At 43.0% G+C, this 25,972-nt stretch overlaps 2 protein-coding genes across 4 annotated transcripts; one reads left to right on the top strand and one right to left on the bottom strand.

The window, feature by feature from the left end:
* Window positions 1-216: 216 nt before the first annotated feature.
* On the top strand, window positions 217-20,519 carry SMAGP (small cell adhesion glycoprotein). Of its 3 annotated transcripts, XM_081310600.1 has the most exons (5): window positions 223-571; window positions 1,219-1,379; window positions 1,483-1,554; window positions 17,697-17,774; window positions 18,667-20,519. In XM_081310600.1, the coding sequence occupies exons 3-5, from the start codon at window positions 1,521-1,523 to the stop codon at window positions 18,843-18,845; spliced, it is 291 nt and encodes a 96-aa protein (XP_081166726.1). In that variant the 5' UTR covers window positions 223-571; window positions 1,219-1,379; window positions 1,483-1,520; the 3' UTR covers window positions 18,846-20,519. The 3 variants fall into 3 exon arrangements, with proteins under 3 accessions (XP_081166727.1, XP_081166726.1, XP_081166725.1); XM_081310601.1 differs by lacking the exon at window positions 1,219-1,379 and having other exon boundaries at window positions 217-571; XM_081310599.1 differs by lacking the exon at window positions 223-571 and having other exon boundaries at window positions 1,250-1,372.
* A 926-nt stretch (window positions 20,520-21,445) lies between these two features.
* DAZAP2 (DAZ associated protein 2) lies at window positions 21,446-24,572 on the bottom strand. Its single transcript, XM_081310598.1, has 4 exons — window positions 24,426-24,572; window positions 23,308-23,426; window positions 22,667-22,912; window positions 21,446-21,713 (listed from the first exon to the last, which is right to left on the bottom strand). Exons 1-4 carry the CDS (start codon window positions 24,436-24,438, stop codon window positions 21,585-21,587), a joined length of 507 nt encoding a protein of 168 aa, XP_081166724.1. The 5' UTR covers window positions 24,439-24,572; the 3' UTR covers window positions 21,446-21,584.
* Between the last annotated feature and the right edge of the window lie 1,400 nt (window positions 24,573-25,972).

Here is a 25,972-nt window from a genome sequence, read left to right as displayed (position 1 = left end):
TCATTTGCAATGTCTCACCATCCGCGTGTGTGCCTCCTAAGTTAGCTTACAGTCCAAGTTTCGGGACACCAGACAATTTGCATAAATGATACGCAAACCAGGTATATGTAATTTTCCACACTTGCAGAAAATTCAAATTACGTCAACCCCGGGGAGACCCGACGGACATCAGTTAGCAGGGGGTCCAGATCCCATCTGCTCTGGAGCCTCTGGGCGAGAGAGGAAGCAGCTCCCGACGGAGAGCACAGTGACAATTGGAGAAAGGAAGGCAGCCTTTCCTCCCTAGGGAGCAGAGGCGGTCCGGCCGGCAGAGGGAACCTGCAGAGGGCGGTTTCTGTCCTCTTTTCCTGTCCCACCCAGGCGGCCTGGCTCCCACCCCCACTCCGGCCGGCCTCCGTCGCTAACTCTGCGCGTCTGTCCTCGGCTTCCTCCCGCGCGGGGTCCTCCGCCCGTCCCTCTCGCTCGGCCTCTCCGAGCCGCCGCGAATCTCTGCGATTCCCGCCCCCGTCGAGTTCAAAAGGACCCGCGGAGCGGCGTCGGGCCCTGCCCGGCAGCCTGTCCGACTGGTAAGGTGAGCACGCGGAGGAGGGGACCTGGGGAGGCGGGAGGGCTAGGCGAGCGCGGTCGCCCACACTCACTCGGCAGTCACCTCGGCCGCGGCAGGAACTGAAACCGAGAGCGGCCGGAGCTCGGCGTACCGGGACGCACGGCCCGCCGCCCGGCGCGCACCGGCGCCCCTCTGCGCGCGGAGCTCTTCCGAATGCCGGTAACTCAGGAGGGCTGCAGGGTGGGGCGCGGCGGCCCTCCGGGGCGAGCACCCAACTCTCACGGTCCACGCACGACCCTCGAGGTCCGCGGAGTTTGCGGGGGGTCCCTGGATGAGGGAGTCACAGGTTGGGGTTCGGCAAGGGCGCGCCAGTGAGTTCGGTGGGCTGTGCGCGGACGGCGCACTGGACAACGAAGGCAGGACTGTGGGGAAGCGGGCCAAGCACGGAGAAGCCGGGGTTTGAGACCAGCCGAAAGGCATCTGGGGGCCCCCTGCATCCTGTCTCGGTGTCAGATGGTCCCCCTGCCCCCACCCCGCGGGGCCTGACCTTGTCGGCCTTCTTCTGACACCTAGTGGATGGCTCCGCCCAAACTCCAGGCTGTAGCAGTCCAGGTACCGGTAGTCGCGTTTTGGCATTTGCAACACTTTGCCTAACTTTTTCGGCTCTTAAGAGGTTTCTTAGGTAAAAGTTGGGGGCCCTGTGAACGGGTCGCAAAGGTGGCACACCCCAGATACGGGGGACCCCGGATCTGCTCTTGGAGAGAGATTGTTACCTGGAGCCCGAGGAGATAATCAGAGAGACCCAAAGAGAAGGGTTGAAGACAAGTGAGCTGTAAGGGGAAAAAGGAAGTGGGGAAGGAACTCCAGAAAACCTGGCACCAAAGGAATCTCCAGGCCCACCCACCTCATTACTGACTTTTTCCTTCTTCCTACAGATCTGCCTCTCCTGCAAGGTACTTAACCCTTGGCAGCAATGACTGACCTCCCGACTACGCCTTCTCCTGGAGGTAGGTGAAGGCCTTGCCTAACCCAGTAGCAAGAGAATTGTTCTACCTCTCCTACCCTTAGACTAGGCCTGGAATTCTCAGAGGCCTCAGCCCTCCCTGTTTGCCTCACACAAGAAAACATCCTGGAAAGCAGGAGGCTACAGCGTGTGCCCCTTAGGGCAGTTTTATTCTGAAGCCTCCTGGACCAGGAGAGTTCTGGCCCTACTACTTAAAGCTTTATAACCTTGACTTTATGAAGTTCTTTATAAGCCTAAAGGAGCAGCTTTACATTCACTCCTCTAATCATTCATAGGTGTGGCAAAGAGTGTGGCAGCAACCCCCATAATTAAACACGGAAAAGGAACCTTTCAAAGATAGGGAGGCAAAAGATAGTATAGCTAACCTTTAAGTTCCAGTTTCCTGGTTTGTAAAATAAGGAAAATTTATGAGGCTCTTTGTCCAGTTAAATGAGATAGTCCATATAAAACACCTAGAACAATGCCTAGTATCTAGAAAGCTCTAGTAACATTGAGTTAGAAACCCACCTTTCCCTGGAAAGGGATTCTATCTTCTAATTCCACTCCACTTACACAGACCCAGTATCAAAACCCCATTGTTCCCTGGAAGTATGCTCTGGCAGAGATCTACCTCATGACACTGAAAATGGATTCTCAGCTTCCGTTTTATAATCAGGCTGGGTCAAACAAACTATGAGATATTTACGTTTTGTTTTTTTTTTTTGTTGTTGTTTTGGTACTGGGGATGGAACTCAGGGGCACTCAACCACTGAGCCACATCCCCAGCCCTATTTTGTATTTTATTTAGAGACAGGGTCTCACTGAGTTGCGTAGCACCTTGCAGTTGCCAAGTCTGGCAACTGTCTCAGTCTCCCAAGCCATTGGGATTACAGGCGTGCACCACTGCACCCCGCTGTTAATTGCTTTTTGCTAGACAGGGTGAGAGAGGAAGAATTGCTTGGCCTATATTCCTTCATTTTCATATGCACAGTCTCATTTGTCATTAGAACCAACATTCCTGTTTATTGATATGAAAATGGGCAAATGATAACCCCCAGGGAAGTCCAAGACAGTATCTCCTATGAATGGTGATGAATACAGTTCAGACTTGTAGTTGTCTGGTGAGAAGGCTAAGAAAAAGGAAAAATGAGCAAAAGTCTAGCTCAATCCACTGAGACCCCTCAGTGAGAAAGGGATCTAAGCATCCTTGGCAGGATGTGAGTATTTGTCCAGGCAAAAAGGGATGCATCTAAATACATCATTTAGATGATGGTAGTGCCATGTGTGAAGCTATAGAGACTGGGGCTTATCCAGGAGAGTGTTCAGCAGGAGAGGACAGGGGACTTCCAGAATGAACTGCCCATGGGGGAAAAGAGGTGATACTTGGGCAGTTGGCATGGCTGGTTAAGAGCTGAGCAAAGGGGAACTATTTACATTTTTTTCTTTCTTCCTTTTCAAAAATATGTGGTAAAATATAAATACTACAAGTGTTAACATTTAGCCATTTTTGTGTGTATACTTTAGTGGTATTAAGTATAAACATTGTTGTGCCACCATCACCACCATCCATTCATCTTCCCAAATGAAACTCCATCCCGGTTTAAACATTGACTCCCCATTCTCTTCTCCCCTGACCCCTGGCAACCACCATTCTACTTTCTATTTCTATGAATTTGACTCTTCTGTGTACCTTATATAAATAGAGTAATATAATTTTAGTCCTTTTACGTCTGGCTTATTTCACTTGGCATAATGCCTTAAAGCTTCATCCATGTTGTAGAATCTGTCAGAATTTCCTTCCTTTTTAAATCTGAGTACTAGTCCATCATATGTATATGCTACATTTGGTTTATCCATTTTTCTGTTGGACCCTTGGGTTGCTTCTACCTTTTGGCTATTGTGAATAATGCCACTTTGAACATGGGTATCCAAATATCTGTCTAAGTCTCTGCTTTCAGTTCTTTTGGATATATAACTGGAAGTGAAATTGCAGTATTATGTGGTAATTCTATGTTTAATTTTTTTTTAAGAACCACCATGCCATTTTTCCTTGTGGCTATTCCATTTGACATTCCTACCAGCAATGTACAAAGGTTCCAATTTCTTCATATCTTATCAACACTTATTATTTTCTAGGGTTTTTGGAGTAGTCATACGGGGTGTAAAGTAGTATCTCACTGTGGTTTTGATTCACACTTCCCTAATGATTAGTGATGCTGAGCATCTTTTTGTGTACTTATTGGCTATCTGGATATCGTTGGGAAAGTGTCTGTTCAAGTCTTTACCCATCTTTTAATTGAGTTGTTATATTGTTGTTTTGTTGATATTTACATTTTTGACCCAATGAGTGATATTTTAGGACATATAAATACCTACCCACAGGGTCCAAGCAAATGTAAGTTCAGGAACAGAAATGGAGAAAAGAAGCAATCACAGGGGCTGGGGTGGTGGCTCAGTAGTAGAGCACTTGCCTAGCATGTGTGAGGCACTGGGTTTGATTCTTAGCACCACATAGATAAATAAAGGTATTAAAAAGAAGAAGGAGAAGGAGAAGAAAAATAGCAATCACGGACAGGAAGACAGCTTATTCTTTGAAGAATGAGATCAAGGGTCCAGCTCTTCACTCCACCCTTCTTGCCAATGCCTCCTCCATATCCCTCTGCCCAAACTGTAGAGATATCCTAAAGGAGATATCCTTCAGGGGTGGAAAGTGAGGCTGATGTATAACCTTTCTGGCCCTTGGCACATTTGCCTTTGTGTGCTTCTTCATAAAAAAAAAAAAAAAAAAAAAAAGTTAAAAGTTGTATTTTATAATTGCTTTGGCATAAGGAAGATATAATAATATTATCTACCTATAGTTAATAATCAATATAGCAACATTAATATTATTTAACCTAAAATTTGTTGTTTCTTCTTAAATTTTAAAGGAAATTAAAATTAAAATCATTAAAAAGCATTTTCACGGGCCCTCAGAAGTTCTGTGTACCGTAGGCACCTTGCCCAGTGCAGAAGTCAGCCCTGTTAGAAACAGGACAACTGAAGCTTTGCCTTGGTGGGCTCTGCCCACCCCACCGGGGAAAGCCCATCTCTTGCCACCTAATAATCATATTAGCTACCCCCCAAGTCAGCCTCACCATTTTAAGATACTTAGCATTTTTCTCCTTCCTTCTTTCCTCCCTTTTCCCTTCTTTTCTTTCTTGAATTGAACCTAAGGGTACTTTATCACTGAACTACACCTCAGCCTTTTATTTTTTAATTTATTTTGAGCCAGGGCCTCACTAAGTTGCTGAGTCTGGCCTCCAATTTGTAATCCTCCTGCCTCAGCCTTCCAAATCACTGGGATTACAGGCATTCGTCTCCACTAAGCATTTTTCATCGTGCATATTCCTTGTCACAACCCTGTGAGGCAGGTTTTATTCTCATTTTACTGAAGCAAAAGCCAAGGTTCAAGAAAGTTAAGAAATTTTCAGTGATTAAGAGAATTTCCTGGGCTGGGAATGTAGCTCGGTTGGTAGAGTGCTTGCCTCACATGCACAAGGCCCTGGGTTCAATCCCTGGGACCACCAAAAAAGAGAAAGAGAGAGAGAGGGAGAGAATTTCCCAACATGTTGCAGTTAATCATGACAGGCAGGATTTTATGCCAAATCTGTCTCACTCCCAAGCCTGTGTTCTTTCCGTCATGGTCTACTGCTCCCAAGGTCTCACTCCACCCCACTGACCACTTGGCACACATGAAAGAGAAGGAAGGAGAAAGGGACAAAAATTCCAGGGTGGATTCCCACGGTAAGAACTGGGGGAGTCACCTTTTTGCTGGGCAGGTCTAGAGCAAATAAGTAGGTTGGCAGTCTCAGGAGGCAACAGATCTGATGCCTCGGTGATAAGAGCTTTAGTTCCACCTGGGAACAAGGACCACAAAGAAACCAGCCAGTATCTGTGTCAACAAGAAGACTGAATGAACAGAATAGATCTTAAAGGTCATTTGCTGTTGGTTGGGACTTGGGTGGAGCCTTTAATCTTGTGGTCCTCTGCCCTGGCCTCCCACCTATAATAAAAATGGTCCTTGGGGGGCTGGGGTTGTGGCTCAGTGGTAAAGTGCTTGCCTAGCACATGTGATGCCCTGGGTTCGATCCTCAGCACCACATAAAAATAAATAAAATAAAGGTATCATGTCCAACTACAACTAAAAAATAAATATTAAAAAAAAATTCCTGCAGTCTTCCCAAACCTAAGAAAGGAAGGTAGAGAATAGCATTATTATTTCTTTGTTTGGACAAGTTGACAGGAAAAAACTGGAAAGGAACAGGAGATAATGGGGGGAAGGTTTTAATCCATTCCCCCTCCCTTTTTTTCAATACCTTTATTTTATTTATTTTTATGTGATGCTGAGGATTGAATCTAGGGCCTCACATATGCTAGGCAAGCGCTCTACCACTGAGCCCAACCCCAGCGCCCCCAACTCCCTTTTTTTAGGTGCTGGGGATGGAACTCAGGGCCTTGCTCATGCTAAGCCAGCGCTTGGCCACTGAGCTCACCCAAGCATGTTGCTTCCCTTTTCATGCCAGGCTTCCTGAACTGAGTTTACTTTGTTGTTGTTGTCTATAGTAGAGGATAGGAAAGGTAGCAGAATGCAACAGTTACTAATAGGGCATTATGTAAAAAAGTGGATGTGTAACTGATGTGATTCTGCAATCTGTATTTGGGGTAAAATTGGGAGTTCATAACCAACTTGAATCTAATGTATGAAATATGATATGTCAAGAGCTTTGTAATGTTTTGAACAACCAATAAAAAAAAGGAAAAAAAATTAATACATGTTGGCTGGGTGTGGTGATGCACACCTGTAATCCCAGAGACTCAGGAGGCTGAAGCCAGAGGATTGCAAGTTCAAGGCCAGCCTCAGTAATTTGGTAAGCCAATTAGCAACTTAGTGAGACCCTGCCTCAAAATAAGAAATAAAAAGGATTGAGGTAAAGCACCCATGGGTTCAAGCCCCAGTACCAAAAAAAAAAAAAAAAAAAAAAAAAAAGCCCCTTAGTGAAAGCCTTCTAGACCTTTCCTTTCCTGTGTACATACAGACATGGGTGTGCATGTTTATAAAGATTTTTTAAATTTTCTTTTTTTTACAAAGATTTATTCATATTATGCATATTACATGGCAATTTGCTTTTTTGTCAAGCAGTATACATACTCTGTCCTGGTAATGTTGTAGACCTACCACATTCTTTTTTATGGAGGGACTGGGGGGGGGGGGCAGGGTTTTTTGTTTTGTTTTGTTTTTTGCAATTGTAGATGAACATAATGCCTTTATTTTATTTGTTTACTTTTATGTGATACTAAGGATCAAACCCAGTGCCTCACACATGCTAGGCAAGTGCTCTGCCACTGAGCCACAGCCCAGCCCCTATCATATTCTCTTTAACAACTGTATGGTGTTTCCAGAATGGATGGCCTGTAATTATTTCAGCATTTCTCTACTGACAGACATTGGGAAATGTGTCACTCTTGCAAACAGTGCCACAGTGAACACCCTTTCCATTCTGCCATAAAACACAGAGAACACTATCCAATGGATGTGTAAATAAAATGCCCAACTGAAGACAAAGAAGAGAACTTGGAGAGTTGGTAGTGTCCTGTGGACTGAGGAGAGAGGCTTGAAACACCGCTCAGCTAACTGCTGAGCAATCCATGGCTACATGATTCAGCTTGCTCATCTGCACATTCTTGGGGTGGAGATAAAATGATGTGTGTTTTATAAACTGCAGATCATAAATATTGATTATAATTCTGATACTTGAACCTGAAGGCCTTGCTCATAAGCTCCCAGGACACTGTGTGAGGGGTTCAAAGTTTTGATTTCTTCTGGAGGTTGAACCCAGGGCCTCATGCAAACTAGGCAGATGCTCTATCACTGGGCTTCATCCTTAAATATTTTATTTTTGAAGAATTTTAGATTTTTAGAAACTGTCAGTTTTCTCTAACGACATTATCTTCTATGCACATATATTTGTGAAAACCAAGAAATTAACATTGGTACAATATGATTAGTCTATAATTAAACTGTAGACTTTGCTGAAATTTTACCAGTTCAAAAATTGGATTTGGGGGCTGGGGATGTGGCTCAAGCAGTAACGCGCTTGCCTGGCATGTGCGGGGCACTGGGTTCAATCCTCAGCACCACATAAAATAAAATAAAGATGTTGTGTCCACCAAAAACTGAAAAATAAATATTAAAAAAATTCTCTCTCTTTCTCTCTTCTCTGTCTTTAAAAAAAAAATTGTATTTGAAGATAACTCTTATAGAACACTTTGAATTTATAAAATTTTTTGAAATTAAATCTGAGAGAGGTCCTGAGGGTCAGTTGTTTCAACTCTTATTCTGTGTTCAGATTTTCTCTCCAGTAGCCCATGAACCTGTGTTCATTTTTTCTCTTCTCTCTGTCCAGGAGACATCTGTCTTTTCCCTCTATTTTCTGTGCTTAGTCTTCTTGAATCGTCACCCCTTGGCCTACTAGAAGGCAGAATTCAAGCCTAGCTCTCCCTGAATTTTCTCTTGCAAACTTTCCTTATCTGACATGGTTTGCCTGGACACCTAAAAATTGTGACAGCAAATGAGCTCAGCAGTCTAGGAGTGGGACAAAGTAGGGCTGCACTAAACCGCTGCATGCTAAATCCAGGTAGAAGGTATCAATGAAGTGCACACCAAAACCAAAGACCTTGCAAAAACTCTGGAGATATGTATAGATCTAGATATATATACTATATATATATATATATGCCATATTGTGTGTGTGTGTGTGTGTGTGTGTGTGTGTATGCTATAATCATTATTATTGCCCTAATATATTGGACTTTCTTGTTTTTTGACTTAATAATTTTATTTTTGATTACATGAAGGTCTTAACTTGACCCAGGTGTGATTTGGCATAACAATATCAATCCAAAACAACTAAGGTCAAATCTCAGGGAAGAACTTCTCTCTATACTGGCATCATTTTATTCAGACAAGTTTTACTGCCCCACTTACTTAGTCCTTAAAGTCAGACTAAATTAGTTTCCCCTTCTCACAAGGATATTATAAACAATTTTATCACATTTGGGGGACCTCTATCAACTCATGCAGCACCTTCGTCTCTCCTTAAGCCCCCTCCCTATTCTCATTCTTATTCATTCATTCACTGATACTGGGGATTGAACCAGGGGTGCTCTACTACTGAGCCATATCCCCACCCCTTTTTATTTTTTATTTTGAGACAGGATCTTTCTAAGTTGCTCGGGCTAGCCTCAAATTTGTAATCCTCCTGCCTTCACCTCCTGAGTAGCTGGAATTACAGGCATGTGCCACCATGCCTGATCCTCTCCTCACTTTTAACAGATGACATTGCATCCTATTTTCTTGAGCAAATTCAAGTTCTCAGAAGAGAACTGCCAAAGCCCCACCCCTATCTCCCTCCTACCTGTGTCTGTGTCACCTACTCTGCATTTCCTGCTATTAAAATGGATCCACTTTGCTCCTGTCTGCAGTCAACCCCTCTATTTGTGCATGAGGTCCCTTTCTTTCAAGGACATGGTTCTAGCCACTCTCCCCTGACATGCATCAATTGTTCCCTCTCATATGAGTCATTCCTGTCCATACATAAACATGCTGGCATTTCTCCCATCCTAAAAACAAAACAACCAAACTCCCTTTCCCCTCTAGTCACAGCCCTGTTTCTCTGCTCACCTTTACAGAAAAACTTCTTGTAAGAGTTTATTTATATTTTGCCTCCAGTGCTTCTTCCATTTCTTTTTGAACCCACCCTAAACCACAGTTTTATATTCAGCACTTCACCAGCACTTGCAAAGGTCATTTGTGACCTCTGTGTGGTGAAATTCAGTGGACAGTCCTCATACTTGATCTGTTTACCTGCTATTCAGTCTCCCTAGGCTTAGTCCTTGGCCCTCTTTATGTGTACTTCCTGCCTATGTCTTACCCACCCTATTGGTCTTCAGTATACTGATGGGTTGGGATTTTTTGTTTGTTTTTTGTTTTAATCTTCTATCCCAATCTCTTCTCAAAATTCTAGTCTATCTGCACTTGTGTATCTGATAAACAGTCATGTCCCTTCCAAGTCTGTTTCTCCTTCAGGCTTCTTTATCTTGGATAAAAGCATGCCTTACCTCCTTTCAGTTACTCAGGCCCAAAACATTGGTGTCATTCTTGATTCTACTCCACATCCAATGTGTCAGTCCTTGCTTCACAATAGAATGGAACCTCATCACTTTCTTACTGGGCTGCTGCTAAGTCCAATCAAGTCTTTTGTGTAAACTGGAAAAAGTCTCCCCCTTTAGTTTTGTAGAGTACAACCTGCTTTTACCCTTGCCCCCACCTTTCCACAACCTGTTGTTCACACAGTAGTCACAGGAATCTTTTAAGATCAATTCCTGGGTGGGGCTGTGACTCAGTAGTAGAGCACTTGCCTGGCATGAATGAGGGAGGCCCTGGGTTCTATCCCCAGCACTACAAAAAATCAAAAATAAATCTCTGCTTCAGTTATGTGTTGCTGCCTAACAAACCACCCCAAAACTTGATAGCTTAAAATAACAACTTGCCTGAGAGTGTAGGTCAGTGTTGGAGCACTTGTCTAGTATGTATAAAGGTATAAAGTTGTCTTCAGTGCTCACAACACAACAAATCAAAATCAATTTATGATTTTTGACAGTTCATTGGGTTGGTTGGACATACCTCTGGTGACTTCACCTGTGCTCAGTTGTATAGCTGCAAGGTCCAAAGTGGCCTTCCTTACACATCTGACAGTTGATGCCATCTGAGCCATGAGTGTTTGGTTTCCCTTCCCATGACCTCTTATTCCCCTTTGGACTAATTGGACTTCCTCACAACATGGTGGTCTCAGGGTTTCAGAAGTAGTCTTTGGAATTCCAGGCCCTATCCCAGACCTACAGAATCAGAGTTTGCATTTTAACAAGAACCTTAAGAGATTGTTTTGAACAACAAAGCTTAAAAAGCATTACTTTAAAATGGAAATTTAATCTGTTTCTGTTCAGAAACCTATAAAAGCTTCTCATCACAGAGGAACTGAGGCCCTGCCAGATGCAAGGTAGCGTGCCTGAAATCCCAGCATCTCAGAAGACTGAGGCAGGAGGATCGAAAGTTCAAGGCTGCCTCAGCAACTTAGCAAGACTCTTGGCAACTTAGTGAGCCCTGTCTCAAAATAAAAAATAAAAATGGCTGGGGATATAGCTCAGGGGTGAAGTGGATTCAATCCTCAGTATCAAAACAAAAATAAAACTCAGGTCCTGCTGGGTGCGATGGCGCATATCTGTAATCCCAGTGGCTAGAGACTGAGACAGGAGGATCACGAGTTCAAAGCCAGCCTCAGCAAAAGTGAGGCTCTAAGCAACTCTTTGAGACCCTGTCTCTAAATAAAATACAAAATAGGGCTGGGTATGTGGCTTAGTGGCTGAGTGCCCCTGAGTTCAATCCATGGTACCAAAAACAACTGAGGTCCTTTTAGTGGCCTACTAGGCCCACATTCAGTTATCTCCTTGACTTCATCTCCTCTTCCTCTTGTTCTATCCTATGCCTTTAACATGCCCAGCATGCTCCAGCCCAAGTACTTTTAACTTGAACTTTCTGTTTTCTCTGCCAGGAATATTCGTCCCCCAGATCTTTGTATGACTGCCTCCCTCATCTTCTTTAGGTCTTTACCCAAATTGCCTCATCAGTAAAGCTTTCCCGGATTCCATACTTAAAATTGTAACCCACTCCACATCCCTACTCCCTATCCCTTTCCTGCTTGTATTTATTTTTACTTATGCATTTTGTTTATTGTTTACCATCTTCTCCCTATAACAATGCAAATTGTATGAAGAGAAGGGTTTTTGTTTGTGTGTGGTAAAATTATACATAACATAAAATTTACCATTTTAATCTTTTTTGGGGGGGAGATGTGCTGAGGATTGAACCCAGAGCACATTACCACTGACCTATGTCCCCAGCACTGCCCCCATCCCTGTTTTTTTTTTTTTTTTTTTTTTTTTTCCAGTTTTATTTTGAAACAGGGTCTTGCAAAGTTGCCCAGACTGGCCTCCAACTTGCCATCTTTCTGTGTCAGCCTCCTGAGTTGCTGGAATTACAGGCTTGAGCCATCATGCCTAGCTCAGTTTAACCATTTTTAAGTGTGCAGCCCTGTGCATTACATATATTCACATTGGCAGACATTTACTGTTGTCATTATCCATTCCAGAACTTTTTCATCATCTCAAACTGAAACACTACACCCATTAAACATTCATTCCATATTCTCCAAGCTTCTGACAACCTCCATTCTATTTTCTGTCTCTATGCATTTTGATTATTCTAGATAATCAATATAAGTAGAATCAGATAAGTAGAATAAGTAGAATCAGATATTTGTCCTTTTGTGCCTGGTTTGTTTTACTTAGCAAAATATCTTCCAGATGCTTTTTTTAAAAAATATATTTTTAGTTATACATGAACACAATGCCTTTATTTTATTTATTTATTTTTATGTGGTGCTGAGAATCAAACCCAGTGCCTCACATGTGCTAGACGAGTGCTCTGCCACTGAGCCATAACCCAGCCCCCAGATTCTTCCATGTTGTAACATGTCAGAATTTCCTTCCTTTTTAAGGCTGAATAATATTTCACAGAGTTTGTGAACACACAGACACACACATTTTGTTTATCCATTCATTTGTAGATGGACATTTAGATTGTCTCACCTATGACTATTGTAAATAATGCTACTATGAACACTGGTATACATATCATTGAGTCCCATTCATTTCTTTTAGGTATATATATTCAGAAATGGGATTACTGGATCTATGATACTTTTATTTAGTTTTTGGAGGAACAGTAATGGTAGAAGTTCTTTCCTGGTTCATTCACTGATCTGTGCCCAGAGCCTAGCACAGGGTTCACACTCATTAAATGCTTATTGAATTAACTTTTTAATTTCTGTCTACAATCCTAGAATCTCAGTCTAAGAAGGCTACACAGCTTGCCTGCCCCAGCCTGCTCTTGGTGGTCCCATACTTACTCTTAATGATTGCTCTTCTGAGTTCAAGGCCCCTGAAGCAGGCCCTAATAACTTGTTCCAGAGTGTTGCTGGGGAAGCCCGTCAAGCTCACTAGTTATTTACAGAATCCACCTTCTAGCCAAGTACAGTGGTGCACACCTGTATTTTCAGCAACTTGGGAAGCTGAGGCAGGAGAATCACAAGTTTAAGGCCAATCTGGGCAACTTAATGAGATCTTGTCTTAAAATCAAGAGGGGTGAAGATGTAGCTCAGTGGTATAGCACCTCTGGGTTCAATCCTCAGTCCTTCAGGTTCCTGGCCCCTTTCTCTTCCTCAGAAGCTCCTATGTTTCCAACAGAGATGCTATTTACAAGCTGTCAGATCCCTTGACTATCATGTCTCTGGACCCCTTTTAGATTGGCCTGGCACTTTCTCGGAAGCTTCCTTTTTCTCCATCTCACTTCTCCATTCCCCAAGGCTCCTATTGCTCCATAGTGTAAAAATCATTCTCTTTGATAGGAAACAGAGGCAAAAAAGTGCTGGGGGAATTCTGCTTTCTCCTACCTCCAACCTGACATCTTCAGTCCCAAACATCAAGTCTAGCTCTTTCCATGTTCTGATTCCAAATACAATGTTTTTGAAATTGTCCTTCAAATTTGTTTGCAACTTTGAACTACATATAGCTTCCTGACACTATTCTTCTAAGTCTCTGGCAGCCTCTAATGTAGGCATTTCTGCTAGAAAACGTTACGTATATTTTTTAAAAGATTCATTCTGAAATTACATTATTGAACAAGGACTTCAGGAAAAAATAGCAGTGGGGCAGACAGCACAATTCTTACAGAACATTGCAACCAGCGCTCTGATCAAATATAACAACCCCAATAAAAATATTGGCAGAATTCAGTCCCCACTAGCATTTGAACCTTGAGTCCCAGTCAGTCGTTTGCAGCCAGGGCTGGGTGCTTCCTTCTTCTAGATGTAGATTCCAGAGAGACTTCGCTTCTAGTACTGACCATTTTCATTAAAAATGAAAATCTGAGGGCTGGGGTTGTAGCTCAGTGGTACAGCACATGCAATCCTCAGCACCACATAAAAACATAAATAAACAAAAAAAGGTATCATGTCCATTTACAACTAAAAAAATTTTAAAAATAAAATATCTGAGAAAGGTATGTCTTCTTCATTAACTCATTATTTTAGTTTCAAGGTAAATTGCTTTTCACTTCCCTCATCTATGTTTACTGCTTCTACAGATGGCATAATAGAAGTGGAAACCAACTATATCCAAAGAAGGCATTCTATTGAATTTTTTTTCTCTCAAGGTCTTCCTATATTGATAAAATGTTCTCCTGAGGCAGAAGGATCACAAGTTTTAGGCCAATATGGACATTTAGTGTGAGGCCCTGTCTCTAAAATAAAAGAGCTGGGATGTAGCTCAGTGGTAGAGCACCCTGGGTTTGATCCCCGGTACCACCTCTCCCCTGCCTCCCCACCACACATAAGGTTTTCTAGTTGTGAGAAAGCTTGCCTCTGGTCAGGTCAAGAACTAAAGCTAGAAAAGTTGTATATGAATGAACATGCTGTCCACATTACACTGGTATGCACATTATCTTCTCCTGACCAATCACCTGTGATCAAGTTCACTTTAAATCTGTATTTGATTGTAATCTGGCTTTTCTTATAGGTATCCATACTTCTCCCAACTCTCTCTTTCTCACTCACTCTCTCTTTCCTGGCAGCACTCAGAATCAAACCTAGGACCTTGTACATGCTAGGCAAGTGCTCTGCCACTGAGCTACATCCCCAGCCCACCTGTATCCCTTTTAAACCCTTAAACATTTTGGAAAGTTTGTGTTGCCTTATAGTTACGTTTCACTATTGGGAAAGAAAAGGACAGTAGTAGAAGCATTTGGCATGAATATTTTGCTTGGGCTTTGAGATAAGTAGTCCTAGATTCAGATCTTGGTCCATCTCTGTTACTTCATGTGGAATATGAGTCATGCCTCTTAACTCTCCTTGGGCCTCAGGGTTCACATCAGCAAACAGAAACTCCCACTTTGAAGTGATGGTGTTAATTAATAATAATGTATATGAAGTACCTAGCACAAATTAGGGTCTTAGTAACTGGCAGTTGTTATAATTGGGTTCATTTGCAGAATTTCCCAAACAGGAATTACCTTCCCTCTCAGATTCTCTTTCCAGGGATTCTTCTGTATCTGTTATCTAAAACATACTAAAATTCAGCTCCATGGTTAGTCTCTGGTTGACCTCATCACAGGTACATTCTCAGCTTCTATGTCAATGTCTCTGGCACATGGTAGGTGCAGAGTATATTGTTGATTAATTGAAGTGAAATGACTCATCTTTATATTTAGACCTCAAACATACATTAACATTCTCAGTGTTTGTGTATCTTAAATTCTTATATGTTTAAGGAAGGCAAAACTAGAAGCAGCCTTTGAATCAATGGTGGGAATATGGAGTGTGGGCCTGGGAGATTTTTAGGGATCCTCCCAAAAGTACCTGTTGAGAGGAGGCAGTCTGAGGTAATGACCAAGTAGAAAATCTTCAGGACATCTTTTTGGTAGAACTCAGGATTGTGAAACCTAGTCTCAGAAATGACATCCCATCACTTTCACCACAGTCTGTTCATTAGAAGCAAGTCACTGGATCCATCCCACACACTAGAGGATACACATGGTGTCAGTATTAGGAGGTGAGGATCTTCAGGACCCATCCTAGAAACTGCCCACCCCATTCCCATTTCACAAATGAAGAAACCTCTGAGGTTCACAAAATCAGGGACCAACTCCATTAGTGGGCTCATTCTGTCATATAGATTCTTGCACATACTTCCTTGAGGTCATCCTGTAATTGGCTGGCCAGGATTCAAGCCCAAAACAGCTTTTCCTTTTAATCACTAAGCATATAGTTACCTTAAATGATACTTTAAGTAGTACCTATTATAATGATACTTACATGTTTTCTCATTTAGTCCACATAATAGCCTTGCAAAGTTGGTTGGTATAGTTTCCGTGGATAATAGATGTAAATGAACAAATCAAAGTCAAAAGGTACCGAGGACACTACCATTCCTAATGGTATGACCTGGCCAGGGTTTGGCCTGGTCTTTGGAAGAGGAAGAGGAAGCACCCTAGGGAGCCTACCTTTGCTTTCTCTGTTACAGGACCAGAACTGTTCATGAAGCTCCCCTTGGCCTGTGTGAAAAGAACCCTCAAGACTCTTGACCCCTCTTAGCACAGGCTTACAAGTCACTATTGTTGACATAATTTCATTTGCCCTGGATGGAAACCTGAAGGTGTCAGGCACTGGGCAGGAACATGCTCATATTCTGTGCCAGCCATTCTGGCCTTTGAGTCTCAGAGCTCTAATCCGGGCTATTCTCTCTGCTTACAATGTGCCCTATCCTGGATATCCAGCGAACTCCTACCCCTACTTCAACTCTCAGTTCAAATATTACTTCCTTGGGAAGTCACCCCTGGCTGGAAGACTGCATTAGGTCCCTCTACCAAATGCTTTTTAAAATGTGGGATTTCCTTTGTTATGCTTTTTGTGGTTCAGAACTGTGGAAACTGTGGGTGTGGTGGAGGGTAGGCTCTGTGAAGCTCTCCCTGTCTGCTTTCCTCCGCCTGGCCAAGTGTGGACGGTCCAGAGTGCTGCTGTGGTTATTTATTGAATGAACACCAGGGTGATTCCAGGGTCAGCCACGTGCCTTTGCTGGATAAACTCTAACCTGTAGTAACCTCTACTTAATTTTACCTTTTCAAGCCGTTACATTAAAATACTAATTAAGGAAGAATTGAAGGGCTTCTTGACTTCCCGTGGAAACATTTTAAAGGGACTTCTGGAGGCTACAGTTTTATTATGCCCCAATTCTGGTAATGACTTAGCTGGGGTTTTCAGGCTCTGAAGGATAAATGGACACTACAGAAGAGGGTGCAGGATAGATTTTAGGACAGGAGAGGCCTGTTTCAGAGCCTTTTAAAGTATACAGCCTATCCTGGAAATACAGAAAAGGGTTTTCAATGAGGGTGGGGGTCATTATTTTATTAATTAAAAATGATTATAAAGAGCACTTGCCTAGCATGTGTGAGGCACTGGGTTCAATTCTCATCACCACATATAAATAAATGAATAAAATAAAGGTCCATTGACAACTAAAAATTTTTTTTAAAAAAATGATTATAAAGAGGGGCTGGGGATGTGGCTCAAGCAGTAGCGCGCTCGCCTGGCATGCGTGCGGCCCGTGTTCGATCCTCAGCACCACATACCAACAAAGATGTTGTGTCCGCCGAGAACTAAAAAATAAATATTAAAAATTCTCTCTCACTCTCCTCTCTCACTCTCTCTTTAAAAAAAAAATGATTGTAAAGAGAACCTTGAAAAGAATGTACATACTATAATACTATAATATAAATAGCTATACAGGTACATATGCTCATCATTTGATTTCACTGATGTAAAAATATGTATTCTTGCCAACATGTAAAATTGGCATATGCCTATAATTCTAGCCACTTGGGAGGCTGAGGCAGGAGAATTGAAAGTTTGAGGCCAGCCTGAACAACTCAGACCTTGTCTGAGTTGGGGGTAGGGTGGGTTGGGGATATAGTTCAGTTGCAAAGCACCCCCAGTTCATTTTCCAGTAACTGCCAAAACACACACACACACACACACACACATTCTTAATAATGACTTATCCTTACTGTTACTATGTCACAATAACCCTATAAAGTATTATTACCTGCCTTTTGCATATGAAATGACTGATGCATAGAGAGGTTAAGTAATTTTTCCAAGGTCATACAGCTAGTAAAGAACAGAGCTCACATTTGAAACCCAGTGAGTCAGGCTCAAAAGCTCATTCTCTTAACCACTGACCTAGGCAAAGATTCATTGTCTTTGGGAAGCAGTTTATTATTTCCTCTGTTCTCCAGGTTTTTCTATTCAGATTTCCTATAAGAGCTGAATGATACCTTTTGAATAGGGGAAAAGGTGAGGTAATGAAATTTGAGGGACAAATATGCTTCAGAACAAAAGAATTTACACCATTTTCTTTTCCACTTTCTGAACTTTCCAGAACTGACCACCCCGCTTCTGCAGGCCACCGAGGCCCTGTCCCCAGAAGCTGAAGAAGCCAGCACAGCACTTATTGCAGGTAACAAAGGCTCTGAACCAAATCCAAAGGACCACTGGGATCAAGTGCCCTCTTGCTCCAGAGCAGCCTGTAACCTGGTGGGATGAACAAAGAACTAGGAAAAAACACCACAACATCAGGGACCAAATCCATTAATGGGCTCATTCTGGCATATAGGTTCTTGCACTCACACGGCTATAAAAAACTTCTGTCAGAAGCACTGCTGGTAAATGGTAGGCTGGGAGGTGACCACAAATAGGCATTGGTGCATATGGACACTACACTCAAGTATGTGGGTAGGAATGAGGATATATATGGTTTGTTAAGTGAGTGAAGAAGAGGGAAAGATCAGAGAAACTCTGCCGGAAGCTACGGATTTAAAAACACCCTTCCTGTTGGGATAACATGTTTACTTCCTTCCTTCCCATTTTCATCATAATCATCAGGAACTGGTTTGGGAGGGGCATTCAATTTTGTCAAAAACAAAAAGCATTGTGTCATTGCTGAGCAAGGTGGTACAGCTGACTCAGAACACTGAGGCAGGAGGAATGCAGTCTCATGGCCAGCCTCAACAACTTAACAAGACCCCCAATAACTTAGTGAGACCCTGTCTCAAAATAAAAAGGGTTGGGAATGTAGCTCAGTGATATAGTGTCCCTGGGTTCAATCCCTAATACTGCCCCACCTCCAAAAAAAAGCTTTGCTTCCTTAAGAAATAGGAGATCCTGGATACCATGGGTACCATGTACCGTGGAAGTTGGACTTGGTGGGGGAATGTAAATTTGAAAGTGGACATTAACTAAAAAAGAGAACTCTTAGGACGAGTGAGGAACTCATCTAATTCAGGTGACCCAGTAAACCCCTGAGAGGTCCTCAATCCTGAAACATCTCCATTTTCCCTCTCCTTTCCAAGTTGTTATCACCGTGGTCTTCCTCACCCTGCTCTCGGTCGTGATCTTGATCTTCTTTTACCTGTACAAGAACAAAGGCAGCTACGTCACCTACGAACCTGCAGAAGGCGAGCCCAGCACCATCCTCCAGATGGAGAGTGACTCAGCCAAGGGCAGAGAGAAGGAAGAGTATTTCATCTAATGATTCTCAGCCCCAAGGAGCTAATTCCCAGCTCCAGTGCTAACACATCAACTATTTAATTTATTAGGGGAAACTTTTTATCTGAAGCCAGTGAGTGACACTGATGTGGGTAATTCCAAGCTCCTTCCAGGGCACAGGCCTAAATGCCAACAGGACTGAGCTCCCAGTCCATGACCAGGGACATGGAGAAAACTGCTTATGTTTTTAACCAGGCCATGTAATGGAGTTGGTGTTTGTGACTTGCCAACAAGGTGGGGCTATACTAGGGAACATTTGAGTATGTGCCTTAACAGGTTGAAGGGAGGAAAAAGAGTGTAACTGGCTATACTCTGTTCCCTCACCTGGTCACCTAGCTATAGCCCTAGTGGAGATATCCACAGAATTTCTTCCGAGAGGCTCAATATTATAGGAAAAGCCTGCTAGGAGGGATAGGAGACTCAGAGGATCTTACCTCCTGATAAATGTGCTGCATCCCTTGGTTTGAGCCCCCTTTTCCATGTTCCCCAACAACCTTATGCTATTTTTAGCCAAATTAAATTTTTTGATATAAAAATCAGGTTTTCATGTGCAAGGAGTAACTACATTCTGACTTATCTTTGCTTAAATTTTTTTTGACATCATTTTGTTTTGCTGTTTAACCCATTTGCATATGTTCTAAACAATAAGGACCCTAGAACTGTATCAGCAGTTTGAGACAGTGATGGTCCAGGAAGCTTGTCCCAGAAGAGCATCATCAGAAACATACCATGGGAGATGAGTTGGTTGTCTCCATGCTGGCAAGGGTCAGCGGGTCCCAAATCTCATATGTATACACAGAGGGAACAAGGAAAAATCTACCCACCTCCTTTTCCACCAGCTTCCTCACAATCGATCTAAGAAGCTTCTTAAATTTAGTTTCAAAATGAGGTGTTTAAAAGGTACAATATTTTGGTATAAATTATTGCTCCTCAGATATTGTTTACTTTGGAATTAAGCTAGCCCTCCTTCAAGGTCTTTATGTATTAACTTCATTGTCCAAGCTCAAGCAACCCAAGATCCAAAGGCTGAGCAATCAATCTTGGCAGCCTAGATTCCAGTATTTCCCCACACAGAGCTTTGGGAAAACTAACTGAAGGTCACCCGGAATGTATAGAAGGATTGCAATACTAAGACATTTTCCTCAATTTGAACTGTAGAGCAAGTAAGGAGAAACCAATTTTGTTCCCTTAGTAAGTTTAGGTTCAGAATCCCAGAATATGAAAGTTGTTTAGGTAATAAAGTGAAAATAGGTGTAACATCTAAAGTGAAATTCATGAAAATAGTCAAATCTTGGCCTTGTACTCCTGCATTTATTTAAAAGAAAACAGAACAGCAGCAGCACCTAGCTGAGATATAAAAGAAGTTATATGCAGAATAGATCTAAAAACAAGCTGAGTAAAGAATCCTTGGAGTGAGGTGTAATGCAACTTCATCACTTTATTCAAATCTTCAAAATAGTCTTTATTCTACATTTTTAGTATAAAAAATCCACAAGTTAAGTGCACCACAGTGTAGAGAGAGACATACAACGCTGAACTTCCATAACAGTCAATGGTACAGTCAAACATCACATGTACAGAACACAAAATTTAGATGAACTGAAATTATAAGATAAAATAAAATCCAATTTCAGAAAACAAAAATCAAAATATTAAGGATCCCTGAAACATTCTTAACCCTAATGAGATTCACTGGACTCAAAGTCATTTTATAGTGAAGCATTCACAATATGACCCTATTAACCAGTTTAGGAATTCTTGGGAGCTGTGAGTGGTGGCATCAGACACTGACAAAAATGGTAACCAATTTTTGATCTGAAAACTCCCTTTAATTTGGCTCTAAAGTCAAGCCTTTGAAATGCATCCTCCTCCTTGCCCCTCATATTTTAAACAAACTTTTTAATGGGACAGTTTGCACTGATATCCTTTGTTAAAACAAAAGCTGTTTCTGGCACCAAAGCAAACTGGGTCAGGTTCATGTATGCAGAGACAACTTATGAGGAGGGTCCAAAAGGCACCCTCTAGTTTTGCCTGAGGAGATGCCAAAGCAGAAGCAATGCGCTTGGGGCACAGAGGGGGTTTCAGAGGATCCTTGTGAAAGACGAGTTAAAAGATGGCAAGTGGGGAGAAGTGCAAGGAGAGAAGGAAACAAGTCTGACTGGCTTTCTGTCCTGCACCACTGATTTAATGATTTAATGGAGATTGGTGGGAGGAATGGAAGACTAGGGTTGGAGATGGCACATGAGGCAGAGGATGGATGGAAAGGAAGAGGCAGACAACTAATGCATTTCATTTAACAAGAAATATAAATCAAAGACTTAAAGGAGATTAAAGACCAATCAGAATAATTTGGCAACTTTAATTCTTAGGAAGATCAAAGTTCCCTCCAAACCTAATTTGATGTTTTATTACTAAAAGCAAAGACCAGTATGGTACAGTATTACTCCAGAGGAATTAAAGGAAGATCCTTAGGGCTGCTTCACCCACATTCATTTTATGAATGGACACCTCCCCTACCTTAAAATGCTTTAGGGAGGTACTGCTACCATTACATGGTTCCTTATTAAATTTGAAAAGTGCCTGAAAGTTTGGGCACCAGAAAGACACCCCAACAACATGTGTCTAAACTGCAACTTCAGGTTAATATGACTAAAGCAGTTACATTGTGAGAAGTGCTGAAGGTATGTGATGTCTTTCCCGGCACAGAAGCGGCCTTGGTTCCTCACCAGATGGTGTAGCCACCATCTGAGCCACCCATGAAGAAGTTTCCCTTCCGCTGAGTTACGAGGACGTTGGCTCCCTGCATGACTGCAAGCTGAGCAGCATTGGGAGGGCATCCAGGAGGCGGAGGCTGAAAGGAAAGGACAGGTAGAATGGGCAAAGGGAAGAAGACATGGGTGAAGCAGAGTACCTTAAGAAGATGGCAGAGTGCTAACCAATAGCATTTAAGGAGCTAGTGCTGCCACCACATTGAGTTCTAAAGCTGGTGTATTTTCTCTGTGAACCCAAGATGCAAACAGGAAAGGGAGTCTATCACTCATTCAAAGAGTTCTAGCTCCAAGATTAAGCCTATGGATACCAGCCCCAAAATAATTTTCAGGGTAGAAAATCACTCCTATTCATTTTCCCAAAACAGGGACAGATCTCGCAGGATCCCTAGGTAGTTGTGTTTTGGGGGTGCTGAGGGGCTTTGCACACCTAAACCTACATTCTACCAATGAGCTACATCCTAGCCCTCTAGTTTTTAATCAGACCACTATACTAACTAAAGGTTTGCTAATGACACTATTTCCACTTCATCTCTAGCATATGGTTCCTGAGTAGATGGCCTTAGCAAAGACCATGTGGGCTCTAAATCCCATGCACTGGGGAACTAAGCAGGAGACACTGAAAATTAAAATCCCTGTCTTTCTAAAAGCTACTTTCTAGGGATTATGCATTCTACTTTTTTAATCATCCAGTTCCTAATACAATATCATGCTGATAGCAAATATCAGGTGAATGCTTATGGAATGAATGAAGAGCATTACTCGACTAGTTTGCAGTACCAAAATGAACTGGAAAAGCAGCAAGCAGGACTCATGAGGCAAGAAAACAAAGCAATCTGGTTAACTCAGACCCCAGTGAATGTGCCAGATGCTCATCACTTGCCACAGTTCTACTGCCCCCTGACCACTTTCTGCCTATCGGATAGCAATAGTTGCACTAATACTGGCAATGATTTTCCAGGATAATAAGAGAATGAAGTCACTGCAAAATGTTAAAATATATGGGCTGAGTTTCTTCTGATAAGGTCATACTCACAGGAATGTTGCCAGCAGTAGCCCCAGCTCCAAATCTGGCACCTGCGTCATACCCTCCTTCCACCAGCACTGTTGAACCAGGTGGATAGATGGGACCAACTGGATAATAAGCCATAGGGATTGTGGAACCTAAAGGCCCAACAGCCACAGACTGGGCCATGGGAAGATACAGAGAGGCGCCAGGAAATGCAGCTGACATGGTAGGGACTGTGGCAGCCCCTGGGTGCACAAAGCTCGGACGATAGAGCTAAAAGGGGCAGAAGAGAAAGCAAAATGTTACTCTGTGACATATCTACTTGAAATCTCTTTATCAAGTCAATTCTTAACTCTCCATATGCAGATTACACTTTTTATGTTATACAAGTTGTTTTTCCACTGGCATTCAATATTCTGGATCATTTCCTGCTATAGCCAGTGTTAGGCTAAAAGCCCACAAACTCATCTTCTTAACAGCAACCTGTACAGAATAACTTGCTGAATAACATAAAATAGTCAGATAATGCAGTCTCAACTCCAACAAATTGCTGGATTTTGTTTTAAATTGCTCATGTGGACACTTCTGTTTCTAAGAGCAGACTTAAGGACTGAAAATATGGTCCAACAGTATTCTCAACCAGTTCAAGTTTGATAAACTCAAAGTACCTCTGAGTAAGCAGGTGGAGCATCAGTATAGGGTGGAGCCTGAGGAAGATGCAAGGTCTGAGGGTATACCGGATTCCCAGGAGGCTGCACTGGGTAGGTTGGCTGCGTTGGATACTGACCTGGAGGACAAGAAAAAATATAGGTTGCCTACTATACAGAGCTACCAAAATTAAGCAAGACATACCCTACAGCTAACTTAGTGGAAGCAAGCAGAAGATTTATAGACTACTCCAGAGGGCTTGACTTCTGAAGCCAAGAAAATAAGCATTGTCTTTGTATCTTTATAAATGGAAGGTGCTGGGTTCTGACTGGACAGGAAAGGCGCTGTTCCCACTAGCATACTGATGTAAAGGAAAAATCTAAACGGGCCCCCTCCGGAATGCAGGACAAATCTGGGGACCCGTTCCTGAGGTTCTGGACTGTTGATGTATCTACGGTGCTTCTGCTCTTGAGTAGTCTTCACAGGCCCAGCTGTAACCACCCCAGACTTTATGAGTAACGGTGGTTCTAATTATTTGCCTCGCAGATTCTTATTCAAGGTCGACTTCCAAATAAAGAGAGTACGTGAATGGAAGTGAACCCTAGACCGGGAAAAAGTGAAAGGGATGTTCTGGAAAATACATTGGTACAATCACAGGGGCAGGGGTAAAATCTAGCCTCGCCAGTGAAGGGCAAAGAATGCGCAAGAAAGGGGGAAAGGGTCCTTGTAGGCCCCGGCCGCCCACCAACCGGCACTTGACTAGTTAAGTCCGGTGCCCTGCCTGTTGTTCTTAAGCGGGGCGCCCCGCCTCTGCCAGCTCTCCATTGGCCCACCCTAATCCCTGCTCTAGCTCCCCATTTGCTCCTGAAGATGTCCATCATGACAAGGCCCCCCCACACATCGGAGCCCGCAGCTCCAAACTGCGCCACAGAGTTTAAGAGCTAAAGGACTGGGACGAAGCGAGCAGCGGTAGTTAAGCAATGACGAAGGCGTCAGCTGCAGCCCCCAGGACTGCGGCCGGCCGAGGGGCGCGGCGCAGCCCGTCCCAGACCTGGCGTTTATTGACCCTGGGCTCCGAATCTGCTCGCTCCCGACCCGCACTACCCCTGCGACGGCCCCAGTCGCCCCTAGTCCTTGCCTTTGCTGTTCATGGTGGCTGCGGGTCCGGTTTGACTCGGCGTCGCGGACGGTTATTTTTTTCGTCCTCTTCCTGTTCGGAGTCACTTCCGTGTCACGTGACGATCCGCCCGCCCGGCGTCACCCGACGCCCAAGTGCCGTTGCCGCCGGAAGCCCCGCCCCTTCGCCCGGCCTCCAGTCCTTGAGGGCAGGGCCCGCGTGGCCCCTCCCAGACGCCCTAGACTTCTACCCCCACCCCTATCCCTCTACTGGAGGAAAACCAAATATATACAGGTATAGTATCGAAACAGGGTCTGTTCTCTCGGTCTGACGCTCGGAGGCTGGACGGTGAAACCATTCCCCGAAACCTTTTTCTGCCTACGCTCACTAACTCAAGGTCGCCTCACCTTGGCAATCTTTCCACAAGAGGCATAGGTTACTACGCATTTTCCAAACTGCTTAAAATATTTTCCCCAAGTCTTGGTCTGTTTTGCATTACTTTTCCACCAAGCCCAGTGTCAGCTTCAGCTCCGGAAATATTTATTTTGCTAGTACAGTTCACACTGTCCTTTCTTGAAGTAGACCCTCCCAGGACTCTTTGCTGTTTTGTACCAACTACTAGCTGTGGATGGTTACTTCTGTGTGTTCCTGACTTTTTCGCTTAAAGGAGGGAGTTGTGTTTTGTGGTGCTCCGCAAGAGCTAGCTGTGTTCTGAGGCCCTACCCTTTCTTTGGCACCTGTTGCAGGTGACCTGCCTGGGTGCCTTGTGGATATTTGTATGTTGTTTCACCTCAAATTTAATTGTCTTGAAGGACAGCGATTAATTTTTTTCCCTTTCTTCATTCAAAAATATCTGCTGAGCACCTGTTTTGCACAAGTAAGGAGATGGAGCTAAACAAAACAGCCCAACACTATAATCTTGTGGAGTTTACATTCTATATTATTCTTATTAGAATAGGTAGAAAAACATCTAAGACAGGAGGGCTTTGGAGAGAATAGCCCTCAATAACATTAGAATCCTGATGAATATTTTCTGGTTAGTTAATTAAACCAATAAAAAGAGCCATACTTACTTCAACTGGGTAAAACCTTGGTTTTTTAAAAATATTTTTTAGTTGTATTAGGTGCAACATCTTTATTTTCATTCATTTATTTTTATATGGCGCTGAGGATCGAACCCAGAGCCTCAGAATACAGGCAAGTGCTCCACCACTGAACCACAACCACTGAACCACAACCCCAGTCCCTAAACCCTTGCTTTTGACCAGTATTGCATCACAGTTTGCAGAATACTCTGAAACAATCTCATCTGGTCTTCACAGTTTTCACAACAGTCCTATGTGGCAAGCAGAGCTTGTTTGAGCATTCCTGGTTTTAAAATTAGAGAATTGATCAAAAGACATTTTCCCCACCTTCACACATTAACAAGCTATTTACAGAGTCATGTTTTTTGTCAGAGCTCCCAGGTTCCCAGGTCAGTGTTTTTGTTGTTTTGCTTTGGTTTTGTTTTTATGTTTAATCAACACACACTACTTGGTATGACTAAGATACTTGAAAAGTAAGTTAGG

Source organism: Spermophilus citellus (assembly GCF_964194105.1).
Source record: "Spermophilus citellus genome assembly, chromosome: 10".
NCBI lineage: Eukaryota > Metazoa > Chordata > Mammalia > Rodentia > Sciuridae > Spermophilus > Spermophilus citellus.
The sequence above is the reverse complement of the archived record's forward strand: the minus strand, read 5'-3'. Positions and strand labels throughout refer to the sequence as shown.